Source organism: Canis aureus, chromosome 32, assembly GCF_053574225.1.
Source record: "Canis aureus isolate CA01 chromosome 32, VMU_Caureus_v.1.0, whole genome shotgun sequence".
Classification (NCBI taxonomy): Eukaryota; Metazoa; Chordata; class Mammalia; order Carnivora; family Canidae; genus Canis; species Canis aureus.
The window spans coordinates 35,556,676-35,572,857 of NC_135642.1; the positions used below are offsets into that span (position 1 = coordinate 35,556,676).

At 41.3% G+C, this 16,182-nt stretch overlaps 2 protein-coding genes and 4 non-coding genes across 17 annotated transcripts in view; 1 reads left to right on the top strand and 5 right to left on the bottom strand.

Annotated features, from left to right (window-relative positions):
• Positions 1-892: 892 nt before the first annotated feature.
• RPL4 (ribosomal protein L4) lies at positions 893-5,884 on the bottom strand. Its single transcript, XM_077881582.1, has 10 exons — positions 5,734-5,884; positions 4,141-4,312; positions 3,847-3,953; positions 3,384-3,522; positions 2,826-2,950; positions 2,467-2,596; positions 1,849-2,005; positions 1,513-1,596; positions 1,292-1,412; positions 893-1,196 (listed from the first exon to the last, which is right to left on the bottom strand). Exons 1-10 carry the CDS (start codon positions 5,734-5,736, stop codon positions 966-968), a joined length of 1,269 nt encoding a protein of 422 aa, XP_077737708.1. The 5' UTR covers positions 5,737-5,884; the 3' UTR covers positions 893-965.
• On the bottom strand, positions 2,148-2,217 carry LOC144303710 (small nucleolar RNA SNORD18). Its single transcript, XR_013370686.1, has one exon. It is a non-coding gene; the product is annotated as a small nucleolar RNA SNORD18 (small nucleolar RNA).
• LOC144303711 (small nucleolar RNA SNORD18) lies at positions 3,061-3,132 on the bottom strand. Its single transcript, XR_013370687.1, has one exon. It is a non-coding gene; the product is annotated as a small nucleolar RNA SNORD18 (small nucleolar RNA).
• Positions 3,584-3,682, bottom strand: LOC144303714 (small nucleolar RNA SNORD16). Its single transcript, XR_013370690.1, has one exon. It is a non-coding gene; the product is annotated as a small nucleolar RNA SNORD16 (small nucleolar RNA).
• LOC144303712 (small nucleolar RNA SNORD18) lies at positions 4,027-4,098 on the bottom strand. Its single transcript, XR_013370688.1, has one exon. It is a non-coding gene; the product is annotated as a small nucleolar RNA SNORD18 (small nucleolar RNA).
• Positions 5,885-6,099: 215 nt separating the features above from the next.
• The window catches only part of ZWILCH (zwilch kinetochore protein), a 38,146-nt gene continuing 28,063 nt past the window's right edge, over positions 6,100-16,182 (top strand). For 2 of the 12 annotated variants that reach the window (XM_077881574.1, XM_077881572.1), the window contains exons 1-3: positions 6,126-6,358; positions 9,226-9,277; positions 11,665-11,760. In XM_077881574.1, coding sequence (XP_077737700.1) covers positions 6,306-6,358; positions 9,226-9,277; positions 11,665-11,760 — 201 coding nt within the window. In that variant the 5' untranslated portion in view covers positions 6,126-6,305. Of the gene's footprint in view, positions 6,359-6,401; positions 6,628-9,225; positions 9,278-11,664; positions 11,761-16,182 lie in introns of those variants that run through there. The other 10 variants (XR_013370478.1, XM_077881576.1, XR_013370477.1 and 7 more) reach the window with 10 other exon arrangements.

Consider the following 16,182-nt stretch of genomic DNA (forward strand, 5'->3'; position numbering starts at 1 on the left):
GTTGCCGGGACAAGATAGGTCAGGGTAGGTCCCCTAAGGTGAGGACATGCTGACGGAACCGGGTAGGAAAAAAACCTTTTTGGATTGGCTTTTCCGTGCTCTATGTGGCCAACATATGCATCATATCCATTCCCTTACTAAAACTGCAAAAACCCCACTAGCTGAAACATGCTGGACACTTCCAGGTCATAGGCCAAAATACCAAGGGTGGCATTTCCTCTAAGAAGTGTCCTCTTAAAAAAAAAAAAAAAAAAAAAAAAAGAAGTGTCCTCTTAGACACTTCCCACAGCAGGTTTTAACAGGAATCTTCCTGAAGGAACCATGAATTTTTTGCAGTGCCTCAAAATACATTCTGCCCTCTGTGGTCCTAAAAAGAAAACAAAGTCCCCTTACCTTTCTCTTCTTGAAGGTGTGGTTTTTGAGGGAGGAGTGCTAAATCTTTTTTTAAAAAACTAGAGCTTACCAGTGAGCACATGGAGAGGGTCAGGGGAGAACCCCAAGCTGACTCTCCCACTTAACTCAGACGCCAGAAGGGGCTCAATGCCACGATCCATAGGATCCAACTGAACCCAAAACTAAGAGTCTGTGTTCAGCCCATTGAACCACCCAGGCCCTGGAGGAGTGCTAAATCTTGGCAGCTTGTGCATATTTGAGATGAGTCTTTTAACCATCTGCTTCTCAAAACATTTTCAATTTGGCTTTTATATTTGGATTTATGCAACATTCTTCCCATTCAAATGCATGGATTTACTATAAAGGCAAGGCCCGGTTTTATACCAGACTATCTATAATGAAATGGAACCAAAGAGGCTGGAATTATGTGGAACAAAAAACCCACAAAATTCTACCCATGATTCACAAACACACCCAACAAGTTATGTTTCTCACTGTCTTTGATCAGGTCTTTATTTAAAATTAGCTGTCCAAAATGATTTGAGTTTTATGGAATAAACAAATATAAGTTTTTAGGCAGCGGGCTTCTTCTCTTCCGTAGTAGGTTTCTTTTCTGCAGGTTTCTTGTCAGCTGCTGGTTTTTTGGTAGCTGCAGCCTTTTTTCCTACCACAGGTTTCTTCGGCTTTTTCACACCAACAGTTTTCTTTCCTTTCTTCCCTACCGTGGGCTTCTTGCCTGGAACTCCCTTCTCCTCCGATTTGGCTTCTAAAGCTGCTGCCGCCTTATCCATCCGGAGTTTGTGCTGCAACAAATTAAAAAAAAAAAAAAAAAGACCTTAAGAATTGTATCTTAAGAAAAAAAAAAAAGTTAACGTTTCAGCAAAAACCTATCACTTACATTCTTGGCCTGGCGAAGAATGGTGTTCCGGCGCATGGTCTTTGCATACGGGTTTAGCTTCAACATGATTCTTAGGTTCTTCAGTGGATTCTTCTTCAGGACTCTACGATGAATCTTCTTGCTGTAAAAAGGCAGAAATTTTATTTTACTCACATTATCCACGTTTTTGAAATAACCAATACAGTACGAAGCTGGAGCATAATAAAGTATCACAACTTTACCGTGGTGCTCGGAGGGCTCTTTGGATCTCTGGGCTTTTCAAGATTCTGCTGAGGTCTGTATTAAGCATCTTATGCATGGGAAGGCTGAAAAGAAAAACATGCTGACAATAAGATGCTCAATTCCTACTTCTCACTATCCACTGAAACTCTCCAAGTGTTCCATCAGAATTTCCATTACACTATCACTGTTCAGAACATCTCACCATTTCACAGTACTCAATCTACGTAAGAGGAAATGGCAACACAACATTATCCATCACCCATAAACCAATTCTGAATATAAATATCCACAGCGTGAACATCTGTGTTCGATATATGAACATGAAGAACACTCACTTGTAGTTACTCTTGAGGGAGGCAGCCTTACGCCAAGTGCCATACAGATCGTCTAACTTGCGGAAAGCACTTTCAGTCCAAATGCAGAAACGTCCCACATGCCCACCAGGAGCAAGTTTCAGAATGTTCAGCTTGCTTACATTAAGTAAAGTAATTCCTTTAGAAGGGAAAAGAGAATTAGGGAGCCTGTATTTTAAATACAAGAAACATTACGCTTATGACTTATGTGCTACCTAAGGTACCTGAGAAATCACGTTACTAATTAGGTAGTTCCCACCATCAATGTGCTCATTCAGCCGAGAATCAGAAGTTCCACAAAATCATGTGTTTCAGAAACACGGACCATGAAGTGGAATTTCATCACATTAAAAGCTGAGTAAGCGGGATCCCTGGGTGGCTCAGCGGTTTGGTGCCTGCCTTTGGCCCAGGGCACGATCCTGGAGACCCAGGATCGAATCCCACATCGGGCTCCTGGTGCATGGAGCCTGCTTCTCCCTCTCCCTCTGCCTATGTCTCTGCCTCTCTCTCTCTCTGTGTGACTATCATAAAAAAAAAAAAAAAAGCCGAGTAAGCTTGCAGAGTACAGGCAATCAAAACATGTATCAACAGTACAATTACCAGGGATGTTTCTGAAGGCCTTGATGATACCATTGTCTTCATTGTAGATGATGCAGGGTCCCCTGCGCTGGATACGACGACGGTTTCTCATTTTGCCTTTGCCAGCTCTCATTCGCTGAGAGGCATAGACCTAAAGAGAGAGAATATTTATGATGAAAAGGAGCCATAACAATTGTCCAACATTAACACACAAAGCCGTTTTAACAGTCAGGATTCAAACCCAAGGTGAAAGGTTTTAGAGTCCCTGTTCTCATATCCACTGAAGTCACACTGCCCTCCAGTCATCTTTTGACATTAAAATCTGACAACAAATTTATGTTAAGGACCATGAAAATGGAAATCGGTTCATTAAAGCCTACCTTCTTGATATCATTCCAGGCTTTAAGTTTCTTAAGAAGCAAAACCGCCTCCTTGGTCTTCTTGTAGCCTTCAACTTTATCTTCAACCACCAAAGGAAGTTCAGGAACTTCCTCAATACGATGACCTGACGATGCCAATTAACAAATATCAACACATACCTCATTACCCCGAACCTTTTGAAAAATCTACAAACATTTCATATAATTCACAAAAGCAAAATAGCATATGATGTGCCAAATCAGATTTCCACAAATATCATGTGTTTCAGAAACACGGACCAATTTAAGTGGAATCTCATCATTTTGACAGTTTACAAAATAAGCAACATGAAGTCTAAGTGGCAAGTTTTCTAATACATAAAAGCACCACATTTCACTTAGCTCCCCAATTACACAGTATTTATCGATTAGAACTATTACTTAATAGAGAGAAATTTAGTCAGGGACTCTGGGATGAATAGAATCCATACAGGTTACTGTTAACGTGAATGAAATGGGTTGGGTGGAAGAAAAAAAGGCTATCCTTGTATTATTTCTGTAATAATAGAATATACAAACCTTTAGACATGACCAGTGCTGGTAAGGCTGAGGCAGCCAGGGCAGAGCAGATGGCGTATCGCTTTTGTGTTGTGTTCACTCTGCGGTGCCAACGGCGCCAGGTTTTGGTTGGTGCAAACATGCGGCCTCCACGACACATCTATTTTTGCAGTTAAGAATCACATTTCTCAAAATTTTAGGAATTAAAAAAGGTTAGGTCTTGCTCAGTAAGAATTTTCGTCACCCTTCTGAACCAGCTTACTGACAGCAGGCAACTGTCGCTGAGAACAGAGTAAGACGCAAATTACGACATCATTGCAAGCAGAAGTTCCTAATGCCAAGCTCCGAACTGCCTAGAACAATGTTTAACCTGGACACTTAGTATGTTGGAAAATATTTTCATCACTACTAACACGAATAAACTTGGTCCAGTCTCGTAAATGCCTTAAGAGCTGACCAATCTATACAATAAAACAAAGGATACATTTCCAAAAGCACCCTGGCCAGAACGGTGAGTCCCACCGCCTCGAACTCGGGGAATTCGAGCCACGGCTCTGCCAGTACCCCAAGATTCAGCACTGGTTTGATGACCTGAGGTTGGGAAGAAACACAAGTTTTAGCTACTCAACCATACCCATTTGGGACTATCACGCATAGCAGCAACAGCCTCAGAACATCCAGGAAAATCATGTAGTTCAGAAACACGGACCAATGGAGTGGAATTTCATCACTGCTGTTAAGTGGGTCTTCAAAATATCAACCCTTGAAAAACCCGTACCTGCTAATTCACTGACAGCATATGGCTGTCTGTTGTTTTTGCGCAAGTTGGTGTGAACAAAGTTCACGATATCGGGTCGAATGGGAGCCTTAAACACAGCGGGCAAGGTAACATTTTTGCCGGATGATTCCCCCTTTTCGGAGTACACAGATATCAACGGACGAGCACACGCCTGCAAAAAGTAAAAGATAATTTATATGGACAATGCCAGAGGCACTCATCTCGCATATCAACAGTATCCTTAAAAACTGCATTACAGAACAGATTGGTTTGGAACGGAAGACAACACTTAGAACTAAAACAAAGGTTGTGACCAACACATCAAGTCTATTAAGTTCAATAAATTCTAAAACTTAAAGGACATTTAGCTTCTCAAACTCTACCGCATAATTTGTTAAAAATTTCAAACCACAGCTTACAAAAGAAAACGATCAAATGCATACTGTAAGGTTTGAAAAGGCTATTTAAGGCCGCCACCTAAACTCTTACCCAGTGTCCCCAGATCTGGGCGACCACAACAAACCCTACCTCAGATTCCTGCCCCTGGCCCCCTTCAACTTGAACACACCTCAAATTACCGGTCATGTTACTTTCTGCTGAACCTTCTCCAAAGACTTACCACCTGAGGGTAAAACTCAAGTTCCAAGAATGGCCTACACCACCTGCTGGACCCTTCATCTCCCTCTCCTTTCTGACCATCACTGTCCTTACACTCAGGCCACTCCCCTTCTGCCTCAGACACACTGGTCTCCATCCTGAAGCTGCTCAACATGCTTCCTCACGCTCCTTCAAGCCATGTTCTCGGAGGTTTCTCTGATCACTTTAAAGCTCAACTACTGCCTCCTCTTCCAGCCACCGGGGTCCACAGCACTTACCATCATCTGGCATTTTGGTGTTATTTGTTCAAACTACCATCCAAGCATCACAAGGATGGATTGTTTTGTTGTTGTTTTTTTTTTTCACCGAACTCCACAGAGCACAAGACACTACCTAATACGCATGCAAACACTATTTGTGAAAAAAGCAGCGCGCGGGACAGTAGTCCTATTATGGGCTAAGAATTCAAAGGACACAAAAAAGGACAACTTTTAAAATAAGAGGACCGGAATGATTTCCAGAGAGGATTAAGATAAACACAAACGATAAAAAAAATTGGAAAAAAAAAGATAAACACAAACGAAAATTAAAAAAAAAAGTGGGTATGCAAGTCCCTCAAAAATCACTGAAGGTGAAAATAACTATTCAACAGGACGTGAAACTAAAAGGCCCCCAAATGGATCTTCACGGATTCAGTCTTAGGCCCCGTGAGTTTCCAAATTTTCAGGAGAACCGACGCCTTCTACGATCCAGGGAAAACTGGAATCCCGAGAGTTCCTCTGCACCTCAGAAGCCGGGACGCCCACGTTGCCTCTAAGATGGCTGCCTAAGAGCCGCGCTCCCCAGCTCCGAGCTACAGACAGATGCCTTTGGCCCTCATCTTCTTTTCCTCGCCTCCTCTCCTGAAGATTCTATGCCCCGAGCCCCGAATCCATTCCTGCCGGGTCCCGAGAAAGGGGGGGGGGGGGAAGCCCACCAGAAAGAACTTCCACTCACCATCGCGGGGAGAGGAGAGGGCCACGCTCCTCTCAACCCGGCGGCTCCTACAGGAAAAGGAAGTGCCTAGCACTTCCGCCGCCTATGTAACCATCAACGCTTCCGCCAACCCGCCCGCCTCAGAACCACGCCACAGGCACAACATATCGCCCTACCACCCTATAAAAAAAATAACAAATAGCGTGTTATTTCTTCGTTTACATCAATTTACGGTATCCACTGACTTTCAAAGCCAACAACAGCGCTTAGAAACAGGGGACTCCTTTTCGCGGAATAATCCATAAGGAGGCGTGGAAACTCTCGCGAGACTAAGTGCCCCCCCCCCCCCCCCCTTCCCGCTTTCCGTCTCCTCTGCCCCTTCAACCCCTGCAATTTATTTTAACTTTTTCTTGCGGGAATGGAAAGCTGCCGGGACAGGAAAAAAAAAAAAAGTGTGCTCTACAATAAAATATTAACTTTGTGGGGGGGGGGCGGGAAACGTAGTCCCGGCGAGGGGGTCACGACCCCGGACGTCAGCGTCCGGCGCGCAGTTCGGTTTGGCGGCTTAGGATTTGCAGTGCGAGCCGGCTGCGATGTGGCCGCGGGTGAACCGAGCTGCTGAGGAGTTTTACTGTCGTCTCCTGCAGTGAGTTGTAGCGGGAGCTGTGGCCTGGGGTGCGAGGGCGGTGCTTTGCCCCGGGCGTAGGTCTCGGTGCTGCCCTGTGGATCGGCGTCCCGTCGGGCCCCGGGGGCGGCTCTCCTGGGGCCTGCGGTCGGGGAACGGCCGGGCGTCGGCTCCAGGGTGCGCTTGGCTCCGTGGGAGGAAGCGACTGCACGTTGTCGATCGCGGTGCAGGGTGACGAGTTTCTCGGGAGGCGCTTTATGGCGGTTATGCGTGGACCTCAGCCTCTCAGGGTATGGAGAACTAGACGTCGGCGTCCCTCATCTGTTTAAAGCCTTTCCGGTGTGAGACGTGATGATGTCCGTTCAGGACAGTTACTCGTGCTGCAGGTGTAGTAAGAGTGTGTTGGTGTCGTTGAGGATTTTATTGATTTACTCACGAGAGACACAGAGAGAGAGAGGGGCAGAGGGAGAAGCAGGCTCCCCGCTGAATTCGATCTCAGGACCTCGGGATCAAGCCCTTGGGCTGAAGGCAGATGCTCAACCTCTGAGCCCACCCGGACATCCGGGTTTTCTTTTTTTCTTTTTTCTTTTTTTAAGTACTTTTATTTCGCTGTGCTCTGAGATTTGATTCTTAAAGTGCTCATACAAAAGGGGATTCCATCTAGTTCTGCATCCAACTTTAAAATCTAATCCAGTAGCTGTCAAAAAAAAAAAAAAAAAAATCTAATCCAGGGACGCCTGGGTGGCTCAGCGGTTGAGCGTCTGACTTTGGCTGAAGGGGGTGATCCCTGAGTCCCAGGATCGAGTCCCACGTCGGGCTCCCTGCGTGGAGCCTGCTTCTCCCTCTGCCTGTGTCTCCGCCTCTCTCTCTCTGTGTCTCTCATGAATAAGTAAATAAAATCTTAAAAAAAAATAAAATCTAATCCAGCAGTTCTCAAATTTGAGCTTGCATCATCAATCACCTGGAGGGTTGTCAAAACAGATTTCTTGGCCCCACCTCCAGGGTTTCTGATTTAGTGAATAAGTCTTCGCTGGGGTGGAGGGGTGTCAAAGAATTCCAGCTATTTCCAGGTGAAACCTGCTGGTGGCCTGACACGCGCTTTGAGAACCACTGATGTAATGAAACCGTTTATTTTCTAAATGCCATAATTTTTCATTATTTACTGCTTTTTTCCTGTCTACGAAGGTAGTAATGCTTGCCAAGTTTTTGAACATTAAAAACAGACACTAGGTTGTTATTTTTTTTAATAATGTTTTGGATGGCTTTCAATATGACACCCTGTAGATCTGTCTCATTGTTTTTTTTTTTTTTTGAAGATTTTATTTATTTATTCATGAGAGACACACACACACACACACACACACACACACAGAGAGAGAGGCAGAGACACAGGCAGGAAGAAGCAGGCTCCATGCAGGAGCTTGATATGGAACTCAATCCAGGGACCCTCCGGATCACGCCCTGGGCCAGAGGCAGGTGCTCAACCGCTGAGCCACCCACAGATCCCTGCCTCATTGTTTTAAACTGATGTGTAATATTTCATTCTATACCTGTCCAATGTTTTTTTTAACGAGTTGCCCAGTGATACAGTTTTATTTAGACACTTTATAGTTCCCAGTTGTTTCAAGGAGGTTAGTCTTTTTCTCTACTTGTAAGCTACAAGTCTCCTTTGCTTGTCTTGAGTTCTTCACAATGCCTGTGCATCCAGTTGCTTACTGGAAATTTCTGCAAGACCTCAAATTCAATATCTGCAAAACCAAATTCATCTTTTCCCAGCAACCTGACACTCTACTCCTGAATTTCCTGGCACACCTGGTGTGCGTGTTTTCCCTGTATCTCTACTGCTTTTGTTCACTTATTCACAGTTAATTTCCTGGTCTCCAATAAATAAAATCTTTAAAAAAAAAAAAAAGAATAAATCCATATTATCCAAAATAGCAAAAGTGAATCATTCACAGACCTAGTTCTCCTCCTTTTATTTCAGTAAGTCAGAGTAGATCAAATAGTAAATGGTTACCCTGAAACAATTCCATTGGGCTTCTTTTAGGCTTCTAAAGATTTTGTCTCTTTCAGAGTGTAGATCAAACTGATGTACATTTGATATGTTTAATGGTTTTTAGTTTACGTGTTTTGGGATGACTGTTTTAGAACTTCCTTGAATGAAATTATTAGTAAATGATAATCCGAGAATTTTGTGCTTACATTTTTACGTTTTTAGTGACAGTTCATAAAAATAGAGGGAGGGTGGATGTTTGAATTTAGCCATAGAAATCTGGGTCTAGTCAGGTGGCTCAGTGGTTTAGTGCCGCCTTCAGCCCAGGTCGTGATCCTGAAGATCCAGGATCGAGTCCCACGTCAGGCTCCCTGCATGGAGCCTGCTTCTCCCTCTGCCTGTGTTGTGTCTCTGCGTGTCTCTCTCTCTCTCTGTGTCTCTCATGAATAAATAAATAAAGTCTTAAAAAAAATTTTGGGGCTAGGAATCTTAAATAACTTTTCTGTGGTTACCCACTGATTCAGTAGGCAGATCAGAATCCAGTGATTTTTGCTTCCCATAGATTATGTGGTAAATTGCATTTTAATCGTAGCTGATGGTGTGTTTTAGAAGATAAGAGAGTAGAGATGGGTAACCTGATTTCCTGTTGGCCTCTGTAAAGCTGTTGTGCCCAGTTGTGGGCAGCAGTCTATTAATTTCTACCTCATCTCTTTTTTTCTCATATTCTTTTTCTACCTTTTTTTTCCCTCTTCCCAACCATGCCTTATGGCTGCCATGAGTACTTTTGCACTTTGCTTTTCTCACTGGTGTCCTGCAGAGATAGAGATGACTAACTTCTGACTTTAAATATCAGAATATTGTAGCTCTGTTTTTCACATTTAGTTCTGCATTTCAGGGAATTTGATGAAGAAAAGAAAGGAATCCATAATGATCCATTTATCTATGAGGTATGAACAATTTATTTTGTTTTTAGACACAACTCAGTAATCCTAACATTCTGCTTTTTTAAACGTTGGGTTCATTGAAGTTAGAGTAAATCCTACCCTTTTAGAGTACAGTTCTTTGAGTTTTTACAAATGCGTTCGGTCATATAGCTACCCTGTAATCAAGATGTAGAACATTTCTGTCACTTCCAAAGGTCTCATGTCCCTTTATAATCAGTCTTTTGTCCCTGGCCTTTTCCAGAATGTCATATAAATAAAATCACACAGTATGTAGTCTTTTAAATCTGACTTCTATCAAGGAATACAATGCATTTGAGATTCGTCTGCATTTTGTGTGTGTCAGTAGTTCGTTCCTTTTTATAGTTGAATCGTATCTCATTGTATGTGTGTGTGTGACAGTTATCCACTAACCAGCTGATGGACACTTGGGTGGTTTCCAGTTTTGGATAGTTATGAGTAAAACTGCTATAAATATTCATGGATTTATTAAGCAGCTAATATATGCCAAGTGTTCCATAGATAAAGTCCCTATAAGGTTTAATCTATAAAATAATTAGTGAACTAAAATTAATTATATGCTAAAAGACAAACTGGAGAGAACGTTCTATAAAATAAAAGTTAAAATAATACATAATTAGTTCATAATACATGAAAAGTTCTTAAAAATCCATAAGAAAAGTGACAGCTGTAATAGAAGAATAAACAAAGGAACAAGTAAGCCCAGAAAGAAAGTAGAATTATTTCTTACAGTTTGAATTTTCACTAACCGGACTCAGGAATTAAGCATATCTAGGTAAATGTATTAATTCCTCCCCATTGGAATGTTTGCTTGATACTATATTAGTTTACTAGGGCTGCTGTAACTACAAACTGGTTTGCTTAAAACATCAAAAATTTATTCTGTTGCAGTTCTGAAGACTAGGACTCTGAAATGAGGGTGTCAAGAGGGCTGCTCTCCTACTGAAAACTCTAGGAAAGGATCTTTCATTGGTTCTCCTAGTTTCTGGTGGTTTCCAACTATTCTTGGGGTTTCTTGACTTGTAGATACATCACTCTAATTTCTGCCACTGTCAATACATAGAATCCCTTTGTGTCTATGTCTCTAAATCTTTCCCTCCTTATGTCAGTCATTGGGTTTAAAGCCCTCCAATCCAAGTCAATCCTCAACTTGATTACATTTGCCAAGACCCTTTTTCAAAGATCACATTCAGAGGAACTAGGGGTTAGAACTTCATTGTATCTTTTGGAGGGATATATTCAATCCACAACAGACTTGAAACTCAAGAACCTAGTAGATGAGAATGACAGCATCCTTTGCCCCCTGAACTTGGTATCTAAATACTTCAGGATCCAAACTGAGAAACGAAACGGGTTCAAGTAATGAGAGTTATTTGTCAATAATAAGCCTATGAAAGACTGAAGTCACCTTCATTAGTAATCAAATAAATGAAAAAAAAAAAAACAACAGTAACAAGCATGACACTTTTTGCTGTGAGATGGTAAAAATAAACTGAAAATACTCTGCATTGCCTAAGTGAAGGCAATGCATATATGTGGGGGTGGCATATTCACAAGGCAATTTGACATTATCAGCATGATTGTAGGTATTCATCTTAAGGTAACTCAAGGACATCTATTATTAGTTGTTTATAATAGCAAATAACTTAAAATTATCCAAATGTTGAACAAAATGGGATTAGTTATATGATGGCAGAGCCAAAGAACACCTAATGGATGGAAAGAAGTGTGTGATACAGATGTGGTATTTTTCTTAAGCAAAATCCTATCTAGATATCTAAATACTGAATACATTTCTACTTAAGTAGATTTATTTATGTGTCTGGTAAAAGATCTGATAAAATATATGCTAACCAGGCTAATAATAGTAGTGATTATCTTGACTAGTAGAATTATATGTGAATTTTTAAAAAATGACTTAGCTATCTATTTTCAGACTTTTCTATAATAAACATGTTTGCAATTGGAATGAAAAAATGTACAGTTCCTAGAAATGCCTAAAAGTTCTAACTTGCATAGTACAATCAGGAGAAAAGATAATTTATAAAGTGCTAATTATATAGTACATTAGAGTAAATACAGTATGAGTCAAGAAAGAGGATGTGCATGTGATTCTAATCAAGAGAAAGGCATGGTGGAGTGCACTTTAGGTAACCCTTGAAGCATGTGTAGAGGTGAATAGAGCTAGGTTTGTCTAAACATGAAAAAACAACATGGCAAAGAATAAATGAAATCTCATCTTTAGAGCATTATGTCTTGTTCAAATTCTCTTTTTCCATCACTTGCGTAAAACTAGTCTTTATGTGTTTAAATATTTGTACCTATGTATGTGTGTATATATAACATTGCCTGACGTTCTCTATTTTTAATAGGCTGATGTTCAAGTGCAGTTGATCAGCAAAGGCCAACCTAACCCTTTGAAAAATATCTTAGATGAAAATGACGTTGTATTCATCGTGGAGAAATTGGTAGGTAGTGCTTGAGCTTTGCTCTCGTTTAATATTTTTGTTGTTGTTTTAAGATTTTATTTTTAATCTCTACCCTCAATGTGGGGCTCGAACTTATAACCCTAAGTTCAAGAGTTGTATGGTCCACCAACTGAGCCAGCTAAGCACCCTTGTGTTTAATTCCAGGTAGCCAAATTCAGTTTATTGGGAATGATCTCAAATGTGCACATTTATTTTTATCAGCATATTAGTGAAAGTGGATTCTAAGTCTTTTAGAAATACAGTAATGTCCAATAGAAATATAATGAAAACTATAGGTAATTTAAAATTTTATAGTAACCATTATATAAAAAGGGAAATTATACAGTAAAATTGACTTTTTTTTTCTTTTGTTGTCCACTTCTTTGAATTTTAGCACATGTATAGATTCTGGTAATCACCACATGGTCAGGGCACCAAACAGGTCCATCACCTCAAACAACTCCCTCATGCTATCTCCCTTTAAAATCTCTTCTCCCTGGTAACTGCTGATCTCTTCTCCCTTCGTGTAGTGAGAATGCTGTGAATGGCATTGTACAGTCTAACCTTTTGAGTCTGGCTTCTTTCACTCCATATAATGCCTTTGAGATTCATCCAAGTTGTATGTGTATCAGTGGTTCATTTCTTGTAATTGCTGAGTAGATTCTGTGGTATGGATGTACCATAGTTTATTTATCTAGTCACCCTTTCAGTGACATTTGGGTTCTTTTCCATCTCCAGTGATCATGAATAGAGTTGCTGTGATCATTTTTGTACAGATTTTTGCATGAGCATGTTTTTTCGTTATGGTAAATACTGAGGAGTAGGATTGTCTGAAATTAGGTTTAATAATGCTTATTATTTAGTCTGATGTATGTGATAATACCATTTCAATGTGTAGTTAACATAAAAATCATTAATGAGATATTTCAAGGTTTTTTTTTTTTCATACTGCATCTTCAAAATCTAGTGTGTATTTTACAGTTTCATCTCCATTTGATCTGGCCCAGTTTCCAGTACTCAATAGCTGCATGTGGCCAGTGGCTATTGTATTGAACAGCACAGCAAAAGTAGCTATGATTCATGAAGTTCTACTCTAGTTTTTGTTAAAAGTAACAGAAAACTTCTTTTTTTTTTTTTCTTATTTTTTGAAGATTTTATCTGTTTATTCACGAGAGAGGCAGAGACATAGGCAGAGAGAGAAGCAGGCTCCATGCAGGGAGCCCGATGCGGGACTCGATCCCGGGACTCCAGGATCATGCCCTGGGCCAAAGGCAGGCACTTAACTACTGAGCCACCCAGCCATCCCATAACAGAAAACTTATCTTTTGCATCACTTTATAATTCCAGCCTGAAACCTTTATGTGTATGTGTGTGTTTTTAAATATTTATTTATTTGAGAGGAAGAGAGTACAGAGGGAGAGGGAGAAGCAGGCTCCCCGCTGAGCAGGGAGCCTGATGCGGGACTCAATCCCAGGACCTTGGGATCATGACCCGAGCCGAAGGCAGACACTCAACTGACCAAGCCACTCAGGCACCTCTCTTTGTGTTTTAATTATGGTGTTTTGGCATAGAAATTACAGTGATTTTTATTTATTCATGGGAGACACAGAGAGAGGCAGAGACATAGGCAGAGGGAGAAGCAGGCTCCTCACAGGGATCCTGATGTGGGACTTGATCCCTAAACTGAGCCAAAGGCAGATGTGCAACCACTGAGCCACCTAGAGGTCGTGGAGGTACTTTTAGAAGGAACTCTTCTGTTTGCTTGAAGACCTTCATGCTGTCTGGTGGATGAACAAGGAGCTTTTCATTTTAATGCATTAAAAAGCTACTTTGTCTTTTATGTTAACTAGAGTGTTATTACGGCTTATCTCTAGTGGACAGATGCTTAGGGAATAATTATAGGTGAATTACGTGGTTGAATTTAGACTTTTGTTATGGGGAGAAGGGAAAATGTATGTAGAGCAAAAGCTGAAAAGATTGAGATGTTCAGATGAAGATGAGTCACATTGGAAAAGATAAGGATAAGCCAAGGGGGAATGTGGTAATGTGGATTAGGTTTCTGGTGAGGATGCAGCTTACAATTGTGAGAAGGTCTCTGGTACTCACTGGGGCCCTGGCATTTTTGAACAAGGAGCAGAGGGGCCTGTATTTGGAAAGCTAGGTCTAGAAGGAAATGAGATCTGTGATCTGGCAAAAGAAATTCAAAGTTGAGACTTTCTGGTCCTGGACGCCACCCAGTAAGCATCATTAAAGTCTCCCCTCCCACCGCTGTCATGTCTAAGTCAGTCTCCCAAAGAGCCTGAGCAGCTGCAGAAGCTCTTCATTGGAGGTTTGAGCTTTGAAACAACTGATGAAAGTCTGAGGAGCCATTTTGAGCAATTGGGGAACCCTTACAGGCTGTGTGGTAATGAGAGATCCAAACACCAAGCGCTCCAGAGGCTTTGGGTTTGTCACGTATGCCACTGTGGAGGAGGTGGATGCAGCCATGAATGCAAGGCCACACAAGGTGGATGGAAGAGTTGTGGAACCAAAGAGGGCTGTCTCAAGAGAAGATTCTCAAACACTTGATGCCCACTTAACTGTGAAAAAGATTTTTGTAGGTGGCATTAAAGAAAACACTGAAGATCATCTAAGAGATTATTTTGAAAGTATGGGAAAATTGAAGTGATTGAGATCATGACTGACCGAGGCAGTGGCAAAAAGAGAGGTTTTACTTTTGTGACATTTGATGACCATGACTCTGTAGACAAGGTTGCAAGATTATCATTCAAAAATACCATACTGTGAATGGCCACAACTGTGAAGTAAGGAAAGCCCTATCGAAGCAAGAGATGGCTAGTGCTTCGTCCAGCCAGAGTCTGAAGTGGTTCTGGAAACTTTGGTGGTGGTCGTGGAGGGAACTCAGTGGTCGAGGTGGCTTCAGTGGCAGTCGAGGTGGTGGTGGATATGGTGGCAGTGGGGATGGCTATAGTGGATTTGGTAATGATGGAAGCAACTTTGGAGGGTGGCGGAAGCTATAACGATTTTGGCAGTTACAACAATCAATCTTCAAATTTTGGACCTATAAAAGGAGGAAATTTTGGAGGCAAAAGCTCTGGCCCCTGTGGTGGTGGAGGCCAGTACCTCGCCAAACTACAAAACCAAGGTGGCTATGGTGGTTCCAGCAGCAGCAGCAGCTGTGGCAGTGGCAGAAGGTTTTAATTACCTCTAGGAAACAAAGATTAGCAGGAGGAGAGCCAGAGAAGTGACAGGGAAGCTACAGGTTACAACAGATTTGTGAACTCAGCCAAGCACACTGGTGGCAGGGCCTAGGTGCTACAAAGAAGACATGTTTTAGATAATACTCATGTGTATGGGCAAAAAACTTGAGGACTGTATTTGTGACTAATTGTATAACAGGTTATTTTAGTTTCTGTTCTGTGGAAAGTGTAAAGCATTCCAACAAAGGGTTTTAATGTAATGGTGTGTTTTTTTTTGTTTTGTTTTTTGTTTTTTGTTTTTTTGCACCCATGCTGTTAATTGCTAAATGTAATAGTCTGATCATGATGCTGAATAAATGTGTCTTTAAAAAAAAAACAACAAATTCAAAGTTGAGGAAATATCTGGGTCTGATACCTATTAAACAAGCAGAGTATTTATTGCCCAAAGAGCTTGATGAATATGATCCTGAGTTTTGAAGTCAGACTGCTTAGATTCAAATGTGGTTGCCAGTCACTGGCTGTAATTCTAGGTGAGTTATTTAGCCGTTTGCTACCTCAATTTTCCCATCTATAAAACAGAGTTAATGAGACACTTGGGTGGCTCAGTCGATAAAGGGTTTGACTCTTGGTTTTGGCTTGGATCATGATCTTGAGGTCATTAGATGGAGCCCAGTTCGGCTCCATGCGCAGCATGAATCTGCTTGAGATTCTCTCTCTCCCTCTGCCCCTCCCCCAAATGAATAAATATATCTTTTTAAAAAGAGTTAATGATAGTATCTATTTCCAGGTTTGTTTGTTTTTTAATACTTTATTTGTTTATTCATGACAGACTCAGAGAGAGAGGCAGAGACATAGGCAGAGGGAGAAGCAGGCTCCATGCAGGGAGCCTGATGTGGGACTTGATCCCAGGTCTCCCGGATTACAGCCCGGGCTCAAGGCGGCGCTAAACCGCTGGGCCACCCGGGCTGCCCTATTTCAAGGTTTTTATAAAAAGTAACAGAACATTAAGGACGGCATGTGATGTAATGAGCAAGGGGTGTTATATAAGACTGATGAATCACTGAGCTCTACCTCTGAAACCAATAATACATTTTATGTTAATTAATTGAATTTAAATAAAATTAAAAAAAAGAAAAGTAATAGAAAACTTAGAACAGTAGCTGTTACGTAGTAATACTTAGGAAATGTTTACTCTTGGGGTTATTATTATTGGCAGGGCTAA

Bases quoted from the DNA above. Each gene is read 5' to 3' on its own strand.
- RPL4 (XM_077881582.1), bottom strand. The intron at 3,954-4,140 runs GTACGGGTTTTT...TCCCAACCTCAG, and splicing joins TGCTGTCAGTGAATTAGCAG to GTCATCAAACCAGTGCTGAA. The intron at 2,597-2,825 runs GTAGGCTTTAAT...CTCTCTCTTTAG, and splicing joins CCTGGAATGATATCAAGAAG to GTCTATGCCTCTCAGCGAAT.